Source organism: Temnothorax nylanderi, unplaced genomic scaffold (assembly GCF_030848795.1).
Source record: "Temnothorax nylanderi isolate EJ_2023f unplaced genomic scaffold, tnyl_v1.0 TNYL_tig0047_pilon, whole genome shotgun sequence".
Lineage (NCBI taxonomy): Eukaryota > Metazoa > Arthropoda > Insecta > Hymenoptera > Formicidae > Temnothorax > Temnothorax nylanderi.
This window is the reverse complement of record NW_027249109.1, coordinates 213,852-232,595: the sequence shown is the minus strand read 5'-3', so window position 1 is coordinate 232,595 and position 18,744 is coordinate 213,852. Positions and strand designations below refer to the sequence as shown.

Below are 18,744 nucleotides of genomic sequence, written 5' to 3'. Positions count from 1 at the left end.
ATAATATAGTTTACAATAATTATTTAGATATTTAAAAATGGTTTTTGAAAATCTTTTTCCACGTATATTAAACACCTTTTGCGACGAAAGGATTAAAATCAATCTTTAATTCGAAATATTACAAACATAATCTGGCAATATAAATTCTTGTCGAAATATTGAAAATATGCAAGACGCATAAAATGATTCAACATCTCAAAATTAGTTTCTGAGTTCAAAAATTTCGATGCTATCGTCTTATACGCATCTTTTATCCCTTACTATATGTATTGTGCGCTGTTAGAGTTTCGTGAGAAATCAATGAGAACGTTCGCCCGTCATCGCCGATACACCGTCGAGACCGCTGCGGAAATGCAGCTGCAGTCCTGCATAGAGAGCGATGCCGTGCGCGACATATGGAATCCAGAGAAGTTTCAGCATCATCATCAGCAGCATCATCAGCAGCAACAGCAACAGCAGCAACAACAGCGATGCTATCAGCAGAGCCAGCAATCGCGTGTCGCGCGACAGACGCAGCCTGCTGCCCAACATCATCAGCAATTCTATTGTGCGTTACAGTATCAACCCTTGATCCTGAGAGCGGAATATCAACGGAAACCGCTATTGTCACCTCCGTCTCTACCATCGCCACCGCCGCCGCCGCCGCCACCAGTTCTGAGCGCCGAAGTGCCGGAATTCTTCCCGAAATCGAACCTACCTCCGATAGCTTACAGCCTGAACAACGACAAGGAGCGCAAGGCTTGCCAGATACGCTACTTCCCGTCGTTAAATGACAGGAATTACCAGAACGAGCTGTTTCCTTACAACAGGCCGCAGCAGGAGGCCGCGGCGACCATTTTTCCGGTAAACGTACGGCCTGCCGGAAAATAAATTTTGTATGAAGGTCGCACTTAGATGTTTCTGAAAGAAATTAGTCAAACTCTCGTACATAGGACGCTACATAAAATGTATATAGAATCGTAATTTGCGAAATGTACCTTCATGAATGTTAAGATAAACTCTTCATCACAGTCAGAAAGAACTTTGACGCCGAATGTATTTCTTGATCGCGGCCATATAGTGATCAAAAACTGCGACGCAATCAAAACCTGGCTGCATTGTATTCGGGAAGAAAAACGGTCATATCACGCTAAAATTAAGATTTAGCGCGAAATAATTTTCACAATTGATTATTAATATAAAGTGATCATTAAAATATAAAACCTTTTAGCTATGCAACTTTTCTTTGCGAACAGAACGCCAGGGTGTCCATATTACCAGCGACACACACAGAGGCGAACGTGTTTCGTTCGCCACAGGAATGGATCCAGAGAGTAGCACCACCGATGCAGCTACAGTTGACAGCGTCTTCTTCGTCACCTCTGTCAATCTGCACGCCGCTGCAACCGATTCACGATGCTGCAATTGTCCATCGTCCTTTGCAGGTATTTTTTTTTTCTATAAAAAAGATTTATTTTATATATTTTTTATATAAAATAAAATTAAGATATTGAAGTCAGAAAAAATTTGAAGAATTAATCTATTAACTGTTCTAAAATATAATTATTATCCATATATTTGAGAAGAAAGAGTGAGGGGAAGACAAAGGAATTTATATAACACCTATTTTTCATATTACAATTGTTATTAATTATTCTGAATTAAAATTGATAATGCCATATGGTATATTCCCGTTATTATTAGAAATTCTCACAAAACTACGCATAACGGGTTTGAATCATAATTTCGCAGATGTACGAGAAATTTTTGCCTTGTACTCAGCCGAGTTCAACGACACCCATACCTGTGTATCAACGACCGATGGAATTGTACCAGCAAGAACCGCTGCTGAAACGGAAGAATCAAGGAGTTGACTTCAACAATCTCATACTACTGACGAAGAACAGCATCAAGACGCGACGCGGCCACTCAAAGCCCGCTGTTCAGCAGCCTTTTCTTCTGGATTCCAGACAGAGCCTGAAAACCTCCAGTCACAACGTGCAGGTACAATGGTTCGACAGGGATCACTGTGCGAAGAAAACGAAGGAAGTTGTAACTGTAAACACCCTCGTGTCCGAGCTGCGCAGCTTCGAGGAGAAGTACGAATATTGCAGAGGAGCCGGTACCAGCTGGAAAACGGCTGCCGAATCATCACCGCAAGCCCAACAAAGGTCGTCTGAAACTTCGTTCCGGTTGAAAGATAGAATCTTTGGGAACGAAAGCTCAAGATGCAGATTGAAGGACAGATTCTTTGAGAACGAGAGCTCAAGATACAGGGTTTCGGATACCGAAAAGAAGGACAAGAGGACGAAGCGGCCGCTTTATAGAGATGTTCTGACGAATGCCTCGAACGAAACGGTCCTGGATAACGTCTTCGAGAAAAGGTACGTTGAAGTTATTTGCCGATTTAGTTTTAAAACTTCGGTTGGTTTGACATGGTAATCATCTTTTCTAATCAAATTCACCTGCAATTTGAGTGTTTTGTGGGTTTTCAGATACGACGAGCTCGAACAGCAAGCGATGGAACAATACAGGAACTCGGAGGAGTCGTTGGCGCTCAAATATCAGGTAACGATCCAAATATTAATCTCATGACTAGATATTTCCGCCAAAGGTGAATCGAAAAGAATTGGCAAGAATATAAGAGTCGTCTGATCTTATAGATTCGTCATCAATATCAGAGATCGGATTTAATCCGAATAAGCTGAATTATTGTGATTTCTTTTTACCAAACGACATTTTGCAGCAGAAAGAAAGCAATTTTTCAATCAGTTCTCGACGCCGGAAATGGGATGCTTAATTTCATAAATGCATTCTTCTCGATTCGTTTTCATTCAACTATTTTCATATTTTGGAATATTATTAATTATTATACTGATATTTACATTACGGTATTGCAGGAATTGGAACGTCAAGCGATGGAACAGTATAGAAATAGCAATGTGGGAGACGAAAAGCGCTCGATGGATCAAGATTGTCTCGATGGACAAAGATGTCCGAAATACGGACACTGCAGTTCCATGAAAGGACATTCGGGGAAGAAGCGTAAACATGGCGTTTCTAAAATTACTATATATAATAGATGTTAGATAAAGTTTAATATTCTTCGATAAAAATAATGTTTTAAATAACGATCTCTTAGGTTCTTGTTTTCCACAAATCACTCTGTTGAAGCCGAAGGGCAAATCCTTGCCGAATGTCTGTCACGAATCGCCGTGCAGTGACAGTAATCGTCAAGCAGCCATTGTTTCAAAAAGTTTATCTGCATTGACTGACGGATCGTCGAAGGAATCGAAAAACATATGTAAGGGTGCATCAGGAGATAAAATTGATACGAGTGGTGAGTCAATTATTAGTAACATCGCAAAAAAGTATTAGAGATAAAGCATGGCAGAGGCACAAGAAATAATGCATGATGAAATTACTCGTATTATATTGATAATAGATAAAACCTGTTATTAAATAAAATGAAGTGCTGTAGTACACCAATAAGCTGTATAATAAGGAAGTGGTTTCAAAATTATTATTGCTACATTGATTTTTTAAGTCTCAGTTCGAACATCGTTGAAGCGGCGTCTGATACTGATGTCACCCTTCGAGCGCAAATCAGAGGCCAGACGAATAATGAAAGCGACGGAACTGCATGGTATCTGCTCGTTCTCCCAAACAAGAAGGAACGTGCTCGACTATTATCGGACCTCCGAAATCGCCCAGAACGGCAGCGGTGACGAAAATATAACGATCATACAGTCGCCCGGCACTAAAGGTATAACAGCATCAATTATCTAAGAATATACTAATTGTAAGTGTGAAAAATATTGAAATATCTGTCGTCAGAATATCTTTACTTCCCCGCTATCACTTTTTCTTATTTTTATTTTTTAATATCGTTCTAAGTACAAAATCATTTGTAAAAAGAATTTGTTTTCTTTACTACACACGGTGTTCACGTTAATAAAAACAAATAAAGAGGCTTTGCGATCTGATGTTTTCAGTTTGGTTGTCCGGATTTTGGACTGCTTAAGAGGTTCAACGAATTTTCTTGAGAGAAAATTGAAAGACTATCGAGGTTCTTTTGCGCGAGAAGACTATGTCGATGAGTTGAACCGAAGAAATTCTTCAGACACAAAAAGCAAATTGTGATTTGTAATATAATTAATATTAATAGGCACATATTATGAATATGTATGTATGTATGGGAAGTAAGTTATAGCGCATTCATGTGATACACATATATTGATACACAATCGAAAAGACAGTTTACATAAATCTTTTCAAGAGATAAATTATTGCTTGTAAATAGTGACCAGATACTTGCAAAATGCACTAAGCATATCTATCTGCTCATAAGCACTTATTATATATTTTTATATTATAAAATACAATGCTATAAAAAAGGTAACAAAAATCTCAACTATGTTATTCGATATCCAGAGGATACACGATATAGTCTATCGAGATCTACGTAAAATTAAATCTTCTGAGAACATATCTTTGGAAATTATTCTTTTTCAGTCTTCATTATTTAACTCTTTGAATCATCTGTCATGTAAATGGTAATACTCCAGTAGTACAGTACAAATGAGATAAGGTACAAAATATAGATATAAAAAAATCTTATCAAAGACTATATAGTAAAAAATATTCCATCTCTTTTTATAAATATACTCTGACTTTTACGCAAAACACACGCATGCATATTTTCATAAAACATATAGCAATAGAGTACCTAATTAAATATATTGCTCGAACATCTGCATCGAACTAGAGTTCATTCTTAGAATATATGGGAATATCTTTTATGTAATAGAAGAGCATTAAAAAAATTGAATTATTTTCTTTTACGGAATGAGTTTACCAATTATCGAGAAACTCAAATCCAGTCTTTGGTATACTCCTCTCTTCCTCTTCTTGGTTCAATTGAGATGACTGAAAGCTACTGTAAGAGCTGGGTGTCTCTAACAGAGCGGTCGATTCGTTTATGTCGCTCGATTTCGTTCGCGATGTCACCACCAAGGTATTTGACTGACTTTTATCCGTATCGGAATCCCTCACCAAACTCTCCATATCGTCCTCGATGTTGCTTTGTAACTTCAATAAAGAGGTCTTATTGATCAGTTTAGCAAATATACTGTCAGAGTGCTCGCTGTCCATTTCATTCGTCAGTAAGTCGCTGCATTGATCGTTCTCGAATAGACTGCTGGTGTAACAATCCGGCGGATAACAACTGACTTGATGTGCGGAACTGTAACTATCGCTTAGCGAACAATTGTTTCTCTGTGCCTTCACGGGACTAGAAAAATTCGGTAATTCTCCGAAGTGGGTCCTCATCGATCTAGACTTCATATCTTCGCTAGTGTCTATCAGATTAAGATTCATCTGCGATTGAGTCATAAATGAAAATGGCGCCGAGTGCTCGTCTCGCCATCGTAATGTCTGTAACACAGTGAAAAAAGTTGTCAGTTTATTATCAAATTTTTCCCGCAAGTATCAACGATCCTACTGTACTCACAGAACCGGTTTCGTCTATGACATATTTCATTCCAGTTTGTATGCGAAGGTTCGGATACCATTCAGGTAACTCTTTGGTTAACTCGACCTTCTTCAAGGTGTACTTCAACGCTACCTCGGGCTGAATTATAGTCTCGTTGACGGCTTGATTGCGCTCCGCTGAACTCAGGGTGTTCCATAGCCCCTCGTAGGCCTCTTTCGTTGCAGTTATATCCTCGCCGATCCTCCGAGCTATAGGATTTATACTGTGAAAGTATTCCTCCGCTCTCGCAGTAAGAGTGCTGGAAGTCATTCTGTTGGGCTGAAATATAAAAATTTGCCAATGGTGAAGTCAACCATGGTATAATCTTCAGATATGTATAAAACGTGAAGAACAAATCTACGACTATCAATGTTACATTCCTATACATATACATACTAGGATAATGACAAAAGGAGCGGGCGTGTATTATGTCGACATAATAGTTATCGATTGTTTCAATGTCACAAGAAAATCGGATAAATGCTTGACGAGTGCCTCGAATGTCGAACACACGTGAACTGTCATTGTTAAAGATCACATTCTCAAAAATACAAGTGTTAACCGCTGAAATAAACGTGTGAATCGAGGATAGTTGTAGAAGCCGATCGGCACGATCCAATTTCTGCACTTGACAATTTTGACGAGGGAGCATGCTGCCATCAAGCGGTCGGCTTTGCGCAGCTTGAAAAACTTGCGTACGCGCTTGCGCCTTCTCCGGCTTCTCCAGAGATATCGCTGCCGGAGCCCGGAGGCCCGGAGCAGCAATTCAAGTAGGCCTGAAACAGCCGAAACAGGCGTAAAAATCAGCAAAATTTACACGATGTTTTACGCTAAATTTTTAGCGCGTTAGAAAATATAATAGTAGCTTGAAAAAGACTGATTCTTCATTGATAAAAAATTTTTAAAAATTTATTTTACTATACATATTTCACTCGGAGAAATTTATTTCTATTTACACCTACGCGCGCGCGCATTCTACATGTTGATAATTCAATCCGAAGAAACAAGTAATTTATTAATGTTTAATATGAATTGCGCGCATGTCAACAGACAAGCCTGCCCAATGATTTACTCGCATGTAAATAAACGCCTTCCCCTCTCCAGCTCGTTAAGCGAGATATAGCTCATTGATATAAAGAACATATGCTCCGCCTAGTCTATCATCGCGCAGGACAATCGAGCATGTGCGCGCATAAATATCTCTTTCAGACTGGCCAAGTTATCTTGTTCGCCGAGCAAATGTATTTGGATGATAAAAACTGTTAGTTGCTTTATCGCAACTACTAGCTTTTATGTGTGTGTCTCCATTTCTACCAATACAATTAACTTTAATCTTAATTTAACTTAATTTTTATTTTTCTCTATCTTTACCAATGCAGATTAACTTTAATCTCGGTTTAATTTACTTTTTATCTTTTTCTAATTCTAAGAATTAGATGTTTTCACATCACATAAGGAACTTTTAAAAGTGTAATAAGACCGCGGCGTACGTATATAATAGATTAAAAATTCTTTACGTGAAAACGAATAGTTTCTTTAAATTAGAAAAAGATAAAAAGTAAATTAAACTGAAATTAAAGTTAATTTGCATTGATAGAAATGGATATTAGAAAAAGATAAAAAGTAAGTTGAATCGAGCTTAAAGTTAATATTTCGAAAACTCTGTGTGAGTTCAGTAGGCAAAAATATTTCAGACAAAAGTTGCATGGTCTGGAGGGGGACAAATAATTGTAATTAATTTTCGAAAAAAAAATCGATTTTTTTAAGTCATATAGTCATCGCCACGTTTTTAAATAAAATTATGATTTTTTTTACACAATATGATTCTTTTAGTTTTAGTATTCTGCATGTAGAAGTATTAAAGTTATCAAAAAATCAATAGTTTACGATATATTTTATAATTTATATATGCTAACACATTTTTACATAAAATATGAAATATCTCGTTTTTTAATAACCGTACCTTACAATACATTTATGTACAGAATAATTATAAGAGATGAATATTAAGTGATATCATTGATGTGTGATTTTATAGTGCTAATGGGTAGGGAAATTACAATAAAAGAGTCGAATAAAAAAAGTAACATGTCTATATTATTTTTCTCCTTTAAACGGCGTGAATTGTTCGAGGAACTAATAAAGCCAAAATGTTTTTAGACATGTGAAAGGAGAGATTAAATAACGTCTCGGAATCTCGCTTTGTATTCGACTACAAAGGAACAAAATCATTTAAATGTGTTCATTTAAATATATTTTAAGAGTTTTCGCTTAAAAATGAAGGTGAACAATACAATGCCCAACTGTTCTTGTACATTCGGATTGCGACGGAAATATTCATATATATATATATTATATATATATATACATTATTCTTTTTATTATTATACACACATATACAACATTTTAATATCTCATTATCAGTCGCTCGCGATGATAGTTTCTACAAATTCGACAGACAGATGGCTGCTTATTTAAAGTGTATAAATTAATATAAAGAATGATATAATATATACGTAAAGAATAAGTATAATAGTATATTATGAAGATATAGAAAAAGTGTGGTAATATAAAGAATGAAAATACTTATTTGCATGTAACAATGTAACTAATAGGAATGATAATAAATAAAGATTACATATGATATATGATGCGTATATATGATATCTTTATAAAACATTTCTTAAGTATAAAGGAATATATTTTTAATCACTTTTGTCTTTCTTTTTACAAAATGTATGTACAAATTAGTAAGTTGTGTTTTGATATTTTGACAATTGCAAAATAAAAGCTTTCTTTTCTCATTAAAAAATTGAGATAGTTTTCTCATCAACGTATCAACGCTGTTTGTTTCAAGAATTGTAATCTTTTTAAAAGGGTCTACTCACCCTGACTGTTAATTGAGAGAATATATTTTTAAGACGTTAAGGATTGAATTAATTATACATTTTGACATTAAAAATATTAGTTCTTCTTTCCGAAAGTTCATGACTTTTTTAGAAAGCCAAAATGTTAAAATTTGTGTCTTTGCCAGATTCTAATAAATAATACAGATTTTTCAGTAATACAATTTCAGATCAAATTTTTGGAAGTTCTACACTCAATTAAAAATGCAGAGATATGTGGCGGTAAACATTTTGTATGAAGAAATTAAATATTTCTTGTATTCTTGTAAAGAATACAAAAAAATATTTCTTGTATTCTTGTAAAGAATACAAAAAAATATTTAATTATATATATTTTTAACATAAAAATGTTAATTTTTTTTATCTATCTAATTTCCTTTAATTATCCTCAAAATTCCGTCGCCCGGCGCACAAACAGTCAAAGTGAGTAAATCCATTAAGATGGATATAACAATATTAGATATAATTTTATCAATATACTCTTTTCAAGTATCATTTTTTTGTTATCTGTCAAAATAATTCTGTCTGATTAGGTATATCAGACACAATTTATCGCATATATTGCACATGTAAAATATTTTGTCATGTATTAGGTTGTACCATAATAAATTGCTGTTTTTACTGGGCAACATAAAAACATCGTGAGTAAAATAAATAGGAACTGGCCAGTTGGGTCGCTTAAATTTCGAATTTATTATTTTTATCTACGCACTGGCGGATCAAATAAGTTATTCCATTAAAAATGTTGTATTTAAAAAAAAAACAAGTTTTATTCCATCAAAATATCATCAGCATTAGGAATTGGGACTATCTAGATTTATTTGCGAGATTTGGATTCTCAGAGTAAAAGTATATAATCATCACCGAATAATCATTTCACTAACATTTTATTTCACACAGTTTTCTCTGAAAATCGTATTAATGTTTCTATTTGAGCAGTATTATATTGCAATTTCAAATATAGATAAAAAAATATTCATAAGTCTTTTATTCCATATTATCCAGTTCTATAAAGAAGATTAAATAACAATACAATGGTTAAAGAAAATTATAAAGCCCAATAGTGTTGCAAGCTTATATCTTAAATTTTATTCATCTGTCGATTTTAAACTGATTGAATACCAACAATTTTATGTAGTACAACCCAATATTTTATATTTGATACTGTCAGTATAGTTTTTCAATGACAGAAAGTTGTATTTTTCATTAGGTACATCTTAAAGCTAAAGCATTGCGATAATAATAAAGAAAGATTTAGCTATGCAATTACTTTTTGCTAAATAATTTATACACATAAAACATGTAAGTTCAGCAGATAAATTTTTTCTATTTTTAATATCTTTATTTTAAAAAAAATATACAAAATAATTCATGGTTTAAGATTCCTTTTGTAACGATATATTATGTACCTCATATTTTAACCCTTTAGCTACGAATGGCCACAGTGCATATCCACCGAGTACTGAGCTACTACTACGAATAGTCAATGTCTATGATACACAAGTGATATTTGGAGTGCACAAAACTAAAGTGAGAATAAATTTCCAAACAACACACGTGTCAAAAGCGTCTCAAAGTCATCTCAAAGGCATCTTGAAGATGTCTGAAACACATCTTTTAGACACGACGTAAGGCATCTTTTAGATCTCAAGAATGAATTTGGTGCATCCCGAAATGTATTGATAGTACTGAAATCCATAATTCACATTATGTAAATTTTCAATATTGTCAGTACATTTCAAAATGCATCCTTAGACACATGTGTTGTTTGGATTATTACAACAAAGCTATAAACAATGTTCATTTATCTATAGCAATAACAAGTAAAATAAAGTTAAGATATGAATTTGATCGCATCATTACGAAGTACAACTTTGTCCGCGGCAAAGCACACTCGCGGTTCTCCCGTACGACAATAGCGTTTCCTCGGCCAGCGCTCTGCCGTAGCAAAAGGGTTAAATTTCTAGATTAACTGGGTCTTAAAATCTTATTTTATCAAAATGTAGTATAACTTGAATCAGAAATTTTTTATGCGAGGAATACTGTATTGCTTTAAGTCTACAAATATAAATTAACAAATTTTACGTCTAAGTCAGTCGTCAACCATTTTCTTTTTAAAATAAAATTAAAAAAAATTCACAAATAAATGTCGCATATATTTCCTATATAAAGAACATATTTCAATATATTCTTTATGTATAAAACGTTGCATTTATGACGACTCTACTTAAACTATATCACGGTTTTCTCTTTAGAAATCAAGACGCTTCATGTGTCATGGTCATTGGCAATACAGCAACAAGTAAAGCAACTTGAACAAGATATAACTAAAGAGCGTGATTGCACACGTGGAGTAGGCCGAATGCGAGTTTGTCCGCGGTTACCCGTTCGATATATGCTTAAGAGGACCAAGACTTAATATGGAGGTAGCACCAAGCGCACCCAGATTGCAGGTGCTCGCATTTCTCGCGCCGTCTATCGTGATGATCGGTAAGCCGAAGTAACCACCAGTTTGAGCACTTAGCTGCGACAACGGTATGTAGCTTTGAATACCCAAGTTTGCCAAGCGATTTAGGACATGCGGCGACTTTAAATCCACGACCGGCAAAGCCAATTCCGTGCCTCCGTTTTGTGCCACGGTATCAACTTCTTTATGGTAAGCCTGCTTGTGCGTTGTCAACGCCTGAACTGTGGGATATTGAGCTAGACAGAGGTTGCACCTTAAAAAGCAAGAGGAATCAATCAGTTCTATTCCCGTGTTCAAGGGAATTAGAAGGAAAAAAACTATTCGAAGGAAAAAAAACTCATGAGCGAGATAATTATAACTCACCTGTGAAGCAGTTTGCTGGTCGTTCGATGAGTCGCCATATGTTGCGTCAACATATCTTGATTTTGAAAGTTTTTATCGCATACTTGACACGTTAATAATGCTCTGGAAAAAAATAAATATCTTATTATGTTTCGAGCTAATTCGTTGATTAGTAAATCTAATAACAATTATGTAACAACACAAGCGATGATATAGACGATTCTCACCTGGGTGGCCGACCTCGTCTAACCACTGGCATCTGTGGTGGAATATCCTGCGTAAGATCCACGGTCGGCGGTCTCGGCGGTCGCTCAACTTGGTCATTGATTGGCGATTTGTTTTGCTTGTTTTGCGGAACAGCAAACTGCCCTTGTTCTTGTTGCTTTCTTTGTGAACTAGTTGGTATGATAGAAATAGCAGAATTCAGATTGAGCGCTGTAACATTTAAAGGCTGCTGTGAAGGTGGTGGCCTCTGCTGCTGCTGGGGGGGTATTTGCTGTTTGTTTTGTTCACTTGTCTTATTTTTATTTGCAGCTGGAGTAACGGTTATACCTCGAGCCGCGAGGACATTTGCAACTGCCTTGGCGTCGGATTTCTTCCCCCCCTGGTTTGACGTGTTCTGGATTTGAGCTGGGATGGAACCTTTAGATTAGTAAAAAGACAACGCTGTTTTACTGTAATGTACCCCTTCTGCGAATACAGTAATGTAATGATTCCCTTTGAAAGATCCATGTTCTTTTATATAAAATCGCAGCAAATGTATGCAACAAAACACAATAAACGGAAAAATATATTAAAGCTCCTGGATATTCGCCGCGGCCAAAGCGAGAAGTGACACGTTGAGAATTCTTGCGTGCCATTTCCAAATAAAAAGATATTTGCATAAAATAACACTTCATATCACTTCAGCCCACTTCGAAAGTCTAGCCCTTTCCCTTGACAGTTAATAAACAGTCAAATAAATGTTATACGAAACCTAGTCATGCAGGCTTATGTAGAAAGGAAAGGGGTAGATCTCGTAATATTTTTGAAGTGTGCTGAAGTGATCTGAAGTGTTATTTTATGTATATCTTTTTACTTGGAAGTTACACGCAAGAAATCTCAGCGTGTCATTTCTCGCCTCTGACGTTACGACCTCACATGACCGCAGCGAGAGCCCAGGAACCTTAAAGCAGCTCTCACTAAAATTAAATTAAAAAATTGCAAATATAACAAACGTATTTTTTTTCTTTTGTAAGAGCAACTGAAAATACTATTGAATAAAATCAGGAACCAAATTTCATAGAAGAGGCACTTTACACAGGCGCATAAAAAAATGTAAGCAGTAATAAAGGTTGAGCAAAATGGCTGATTACAATCGAGTACTCTTTTGTTATAAACTTACCAGGTTGCCGAACACTTAAAGTGATTGAATCTGTGAGATGTATCGTAGAATCGTTTCTACTGGTTTGCTGCGTGGTGGCTCCCTGAACATTTTGAATAACAGGCAGTCCGTCATTTCTCTTCTGTTGAGCTATGACATGGCAGTCTGCATCTTCGTTTCTATCAGGTAATAGAACATCCATACGCCTTTGTTTCACAGAAGCGTTATTTTGTTGCTGCATAGTCTGTTGCAGGGGCCTTTTCATACGCTGGCGAGGAACTGGACCGGTAGCTTGTGGTAATCGTGGCGCTCTGAAAATTAAAGATACCCCCTAATGAAGATGTTCGCGTCTGTATGCGAGGTCTGTGATTACCTGCTGTTTTGAACAACAGATGCCGACGGATATCGTTGCCCCCGTGGAACTGGCTGAGGCATTTGGGGATGCATTTGTGGAGGAGGCGCTATTTGAGAATATGGATTCGGTCCATATTGATACAAGTGCGCCATGTGCGGTGGGTAGTGTATACCTTGTATACCTTGTGGACCAGGTACTCTGTACAACGGTGGTCGTCCTGGCGGTTGTACGAAATAATTTGGTGCAGGTATCATTGTGTTGGCTCCTGGAGGAAGACTAGGGGGCATTTGCGTCTGTGGAAGAGGCATACGCTGCACTTGCTGGGCCAGTTGTTGTACGGGTGGTGGTAGTTGTTCAAAGTTTACCGGCGATATTTGCATTTGCTGGCCAGTAGGACCGCCCGTTGCCGCTGCTGCTACCGCCGCATTATATGTCGGTGAATTCGTCTGATGCGGCGACGTTAAGGGCGAAGTCCTACTGAGGTGATGTGAACCATTTGTCGATGATACCTCCACGGGTGTAACGGAAATGGCATGAGGCGAATGTGTGGTTTGGCCCAAATGTGATGTATTTGTGTTCGACGGCAAATGATGAGGCGACAATTGGCTCACGCTCGGCGAGAGCGGGGTACCGTGTACCTGTGCCCGATGTATCGACACTTCCATCGTTGAATGAAAGATGAGATTGGCGCATTCTGGTATATTGCACTGATAGTGACCGGCTTTGCTACGATGCTCATCCAGATGCGCGATGTCCTTGAATTTCTCATTACAGACACGACATGTATTGACGGTCTCCGCCAATTTCTCAAGGGGCACATATTCTGCCGTTTCGCCGGACGACATATTATTCGACAACGACACCTCGTTCGGATTACGCCTCTGATGTTCGATGAGAAAGCTCTGCAAAATTGATCCAGCGTTGTCCATGTTCGCATCGTTATCTCCCTGTTGTTCGCTATCTTCCTTGTTGAAATCTTCATTGCTCTTGTTTGATAAATCGGCGGACAATTGATTCCAGTTGAAACCTTGTGTCTGTGACGCGTCAGTTGACTCCCTGTTCTTATCTTCATTGTCGCGTTCGGTTGCATGGTTGGAAAATGTGAAAGACTTCGGATTAATGCTGATGGAAGGATTCTGCTCGAGATTATGTATCATGCTGGATTCGTGGTTTCTGTCATCTTCTTCTTCCACCGATGAACTGTCGATCAGTTGACTAGCTGACCTGGAGCTATAAAAAAACTAAATCCAGAAAGATATCGCGACTGAAATATGAACAGTGTAAATGCGAATGCTACCAAATATTTACACAAGCTAACAAATTATATTAGGAGAGCTTTGCAATAATCTAAATAAAGTTAATTTGTAATTTTCACGTTTTCTTCTCGATTCTACTCTAGCATTCTCATCTATTATAATAAATCTTAAATAAGAGGATTTCCATCTTAATTAAATATCGCAATCTATCAACCTACCTCGACTGTTCACCGAGTTTTTTCAAGTTTTCAATAGTTTCCCTGCAGGTCGCTTCCAAAGCATCCGTTTCCTCGTGATCTTCGGTTTCCGAAAGCCTTTTCTCAGAACTGTCAAAGTTATCGGTACTTTGTGCATCATCGACATTTTGATCATCCTTCTCAGACGGATTTGCCATATCACTCCCTACATCAGAGTCATTCTCGTTGATATCTGCGGACGGTCTTTCATTCTCTTCCAGTGGATTGTGAGGGTCGGTGTCCAACTTGACGCTGTCGTAATCATCCTGCAAGTGAGATCACAAAAACAAAAAATGAAAAGATCTTCAGCTTCAACACCGCACCCATCTAAAGAAAGACTCACTTGTTGATCCACCATCACGTTCTCAAAAGGTTCATTGATCGAGTTCTCCGCTGCCTTGTCGCCTCTCGGATCATTTTCCTTAGCACCTGCCACGTCTCTTTCCTGATAGTACTTAATGACCGGGTAAAAATTGTTGTTCACTACGGTGAAATCTTCCGATTGCGAGGATTTCTTCAAGGTGAGCTTCAAGGAATCGGCTACGCTTTGCTTCTTTAGGGTCAGCTTCAACGAGCCAGTCTTTTCGGGATCCAACCAGTACGTGTCCTTCTTCACCTTTACCACTTTCGGGTTTGCCACTCTCTTGAGGACAATACGCAATTTTCTCAGGTGGGTGTTAATGTGGACGCGCAGCGGCTTCTTCGAGGTGAAACGCTCGCCGCAAATGTCGCAATCCACCAGTTGCTGACCACTCAGGCTGTCGTCCGACGATTTGGGAGTGTCCTCACTCTCGTCTGAAACAGAACGCATGGATCCCGGTCACTATTCACCTTCCCTGCCAAGAAGGTTACATCTTCCCGTGTCGTATTCGCGCGCCTGCATTTCTATTTCATTACACCGCGCGCACACACACCGTCACGCTTACGTGCGTGTAAAGTTTGTTTGGTGCGCAGAAGTTACATCGTTCCCTTGCGGAGTAAGGAGAGAAAGAGAAAGAGAGAGAGAGAGAGAGAGACACAGACAGACGGACGCGCACGGAGGACACACAAAAGAGACATAGGAGAGAGAAAGAGAGAGAGCTAGAGAGAGATTCAGACAGTAAACGTACCGAGATGGCACGTCGACAAAGGTAAACTGAAACGGCCTCTTCGTCCGCGAGACGTTGTCGAACGAGGTCACCCACGATTTATACCGTTTTCCGTCACCAGTGTCAAATCGCCCGTTCGCGACTCGAGGCTCGAGAGGCTCTGCCTCTCGACACCGACAGTCTCGACTTGACCACGATTATGCGCGAAAGCGCACTCACGTCGTGGGGGAGGAGACGCTTTTCACACCGACACGGCGCGGCTACCCGGAGTACCCGGTTGTGTACATATATGTATATATATTTATTTACATGAGGCGGCGTAAACAAATCGACGCGCGCGATCTGCACGCGCGACGGTGATCGGCGCGGCGGTACGGAAGTACTCTCGCCTCGCGCAAAATGGCCGACGCCGGAGAATAATTGCCGCCGCCGCGGCCGCTCTCGAGTCTCGGCCTGCGGCCACTTTCGTCCCGAGAATTGAAAACACGACTCGCCAATCGATACGCGGGCTAAAGCGCGCGCCGCATTGGCCGCTTTCGTATCGGCGCGCGGATTTCCCGCCGCCGATTGGTCGGTCCGGCGTCGCGCGGCACCGTTGCAGCTTGTTGCAGCGTGCTTCGCGCGCGACGCCGCCGCGCGGCGAGTTCCGTAAGCTTCCCCTCCAGAACAAAAAAGTGCTCGCGGAGCGCCAGAATTCTCTTGCCGACCGACCGAATTTTAACTGTGGATCGATCGCTCGACGCTCTTCCCGTCCCGAGATCCGAGAAGAAAACATGCAGAGATTAGGGCTTCAAGTTCGTTGACACCCAAGGTACAAAAGTGCGGTCCTGAGAGGGAGGACGTATCCATTGTAAAATTTCTAAAGAAAAGAAAAAAAAGACAATGGCCTTCGGGCAAGCAAAGTAAACCGCTCGCTCGCGTTGCTTGCCCTTGCCTCGAAATGTTCTGAGAGAAACGGAGAACAAGGGACAATGCGCGTTTACTCCGTAAAGTAAACGAATACGGCAGAATGGCGATTGTCACGCTGCTCGCGGTAATGTCGTGCTCGTCGACGAGAGTTCTCTACCGGCGCGCGAAGAGTAGAAACCGGAGTTCGTGATGAAACGTCTCCTCGTCACGCGACGTCGGGTGTTTATTGCGCGATACGATTACGCGCGCGCTTCTTGCCGCGTGTTTACAAATTCCTAACCTATACAGCCGACGCGAGATCCGCTCGCTTGCGGCTCGGCCGGCTCGGCGCCGAAACGGCCATAGACGGATTTTCGTTTTCCTATAAGTACGCTCTCGCGCACGTATCTGTCGAACGAGAGTTGATGAAAATCGAAGATAATGCTAATGCTTGGTAATATGTACAAACGCGCTAAGTAAGTGACATACGTATTTGCGAGATGTATCAAAGATTATATGAAATATTTTTAAATGTTAATCTTGATTTAAAGAAATAGGAGATAGATATGGCGAAAGGAAAAAAGGATGTTGCTGAAAAAGCGCTTGAATAATTCGCAACGAGATCAGACGCTGTAGCTGTTGATGATAATCGTAATTTCATAATTTATTAGATCGTCTCTTTCATATCGCAACTTTTATTAATTAACATTTACAAGGAAGTACACGTAATGAAATTGTAAAAAAGAGAGACACAGACTTCTTTGTGCAAAACAACAGAAACACAGAGATATAAATTACATCACTAAACCGACGTCCAGAAAAGTTTATTACAAAATTAAAATAGTTCGCAAAATAACACAGAGTAACATAGAGTAATACTCGTAATCATTATAAAGTATAATGCTATCAAAGAATCGTAAAAAGGGAATGTCAGAAAATCAATGAAAAAATCGGAAGAGAGAATAAACCTATATATTCACATAAAATAGCGATAAATATATTCAAGACAATAATCGTAATTCATATTGATATATGCACATCTATCAGGCACATCTATAAAGTGGATGTAGATGATTTTATTACAGATTTTCGATATTTGAAACATATCAATATTAAGAGGATTTAGGATTGATCTTTTTCGCTGGACTTCTTGCACCGTTCATCTTTTCTCTTTTTCTTTTCAACACGGAGAAAAAAGAAGGAAGCTGAACTGTGCAAGAAGTTTTAGTTAAAAAGAGCAGATTTTTTAGATCTAAAAGATCTGCTCTTTTTAACTCCAGATAAGAAGCAGAAGCGAAGTCGAAAGTACAACTATATGCACAGTTTGAGTCCAATTTATTGAAGATAAATTTTGCAAAAAAAAAAGTAACAGTGATATTGATAGTAACATTGATCAATTCACATAAATAATGTTCTTTCATGACTGACATATTATACAAATCTAATGAAATTTTCAATCTTTAAATTAAATAGTAATAAATGAAAATAAGTAGCTAATAATAATTGAAAAATTTAAATTAAAGAATATCGATGTATTTAATGTACTGCCCTGCTAAGGAAGAGTTATCTACAAAAACCCCAAATTGAAGAAAAAAAAACAGTTCAAAAATCTTTAATCCAGCCGCCACAATGTATGTCTATTATATCAATTGTTTAACTTTTTTCTGAAATAAAATACTTCTTGAAATTATTTTATGAAACTAAAATTACAATATTTACATTGTAAAATATAAAAAAAGCAGACACTGCATTTTTGGTTAGCATATACGTGTGTTTACTCATCATAAAACTGCCTATTTGAAAGCAGATACGGCAAGTGATACCATTATATCTCAATAATGGTTGCAGATTGCAGATACGATTTTTTGCCTAGTCCAGTGAAATCCTCGAGGTGGAAAATGTTAGAATCTATATATAACTCAAAATATGAATGAATTTTTGCAGATACGGCACTCTTCCTTAACAGGGCAGTACATATAAATATAAAAATATATATATTTTTTTAAATCTTTCAAAAATATATCGTTCAAGATCTGTGACGTAAGAAGATGGTGTCATATTTACGTCAGTCCGTTTTACAGAATTATACTTTATAAAATTAGTATTAGTCTATGTTACAGCTGATTATTGTTATACAAAACACGTACCGAAATTTTGCAACAGCTCCACAGCGCCGTCCTTATAGATCTTATTTTTTGCAGAAAATTTAAATTCCTGAAAATCGTGATACAATCGGATTATTTATTTTCGCAATCTCTGCGAAACAGATAAGCAATAACTCGGAGCCGTTAATGAGCGGGGGGCGGAAGACTCTATATACGTCAACGTATC

The 18,744-nt window shown here is 38.1% G+C and overlaps 4 protein-coding genes across 9 annotated transcripts in view; 2 read left to right on the top strand and 2 right to left on the bottom strand.

Moving 5' to 3' along the window:
* Window positions 1-333: 333 nt before the first annotated feature.
* Window positions 334-4,106, top strand: LOC139772150 (uncharacterized). Its single transcript, XM_071705586.1, has 8 exons — window positions 334-843; window positions 1,236-1,424; window positions 1,732-2,363; window positions 2,475-2,547; window positions 2,880-3,024; window positions 3,122-3,319; window positions 3,533-3,745; window positions 3,975-4,106. The coding sequence occupies exons 1-8, from the start codon at window positions 352-354 to the stop codon at window positions 4,001-4,003; spliced, it is 1,971 nt and encodes a 656-aa protein (XP_071561687.1). The 5' UTR covers window positions 334-351; the 3' UTR covers window positions 4,004-4,106.
* Window positions 4,107-4,196: 90 nt separating this feature from the next.
* LOC139772159 (uncharacterized) lies at window positions 4,197-6,203 on the bottom strand. The gene is made up of 3 exons (XM_071705616.1): window positions 5,909-6,203; window positions 5,492-5,791; window positions 4,197-5,415 (listed from the first exon to the last, which is right to left on the bottom strand). The coding sequence occupies exons 2-3, from the start codon at window positions 5,780-5,782 to the stop codon at window positions 4,834-4,836; spliced, it is 873 nt and encodes a 290-aa protein (XP_071561717.1). The 5' UTR covers window positions 5,783-5,791; window positions 5,909-6,203; the 3' UTR covers window positions 4,197-4,833.
* A 1,384-nt stretch (window positions 6,204-7,587) lies between these two features.
* LOC139772142 (uncharacterized) overlaps window positions 7,588-18,744 on the bottom strand; it is a 12,586-nt gene continuing 1,429 nt past the window's right edge. Inside the window, exons 1-9 of one of the 6 annotated variants that reach the window (XM_071705560.1) lie at window positions 15,835-16,300; window positions 14,781-15,232; window positions 14,420-14,703; window positions 12,964-14,175; window positions 12,612-12,901; window positions 11,780-11,869; window positions 11,455-11,662; window positions 11,249-11,350; window positions 7,588-11,138 (exon numbers count right to left, since the gene is read on the bottom strand). In XM_071705560.1, coding sequence (XP_071561661.1) covers window positions 10,799-11,138; window positions 11,249-11,350; window positions 11,455-11,662; window positions 11,780-11,869; window positions 12,612-12,901; window positions 12,964-14,175; window positions 14,420-14,703; window positions 14,781-15,232; window positions 15,835-16,300 — 3,444 coding nt within the window. In that variant the 3' untranslated portion in view covers window positions 7,588-10,798. Of the gene's footprint in view, window positions 11,139-11,248; window positions 11,351-11,454; window positions 11,870-12,611; window positions 12,902-12,963; window positions 14,176-14,419; window positions 14,704-14,780; window positions 15,233-15,834; window positions 16,301-18,560; window positions 18,628-18,744 lie in introns of those variants that run through there. The other 5 variants (XM_071705561.1, XM_071705559.1, XM_071705562.1 and 2 more) reach the window with 5 other exon arrangements.
* The window catches only part of Dysb (dystrobrevin binding protein dysbindin), a 21,911-nt gene continuing 19,380 nt past the window's right edge, over window positions 16,214-18,744 (top strand). The window contains exon 1 of the mRNA XM_071705622.1: window positions 16,214-16,336. The gene's annotated coding sequence lies outside the window, so the exon portion shown is untranslated. The remainder of the gene's footprint in view (window positions 16,337-18,744) is intronic.

Coding starts and splice junctions, on each gene's coding strand:
- LOC139772150 (XM_071705586.1), top strand. CDS start 352: ATGCAGCTGCAGTCCTGCATAGAGAGCGATGCCGTGCGCGACATATGG. Junction 1,425..1,731: donor TTGTCCATCGTCCTTTGCAG/GTATTTTTTTTT, acceptor ATAATTTCGCAG/ATGTACGAGAAATTTTTGCC. Junction 3,320..3,532: donor AGATAAAATTGATACGAGTG/GTGAGTCAATTA, acceptor TTTAAGTCTCAG/TTCGAACATCGTTGAAGCGG.
- LOC139772159 (XM_071705616.1), bottom strand. CDS start 5,782: ATGACTTCCAGCACTCTTACTGCGAGAGCGGAGGAATACTTTCACAGT. Junction 5,416..5,491: donor TCATAGACGAAACCGGTTCT/GTGAGTACAGTA, acceptor ACTGTGTTACAG/ACATTACGATGGCGAGACGA.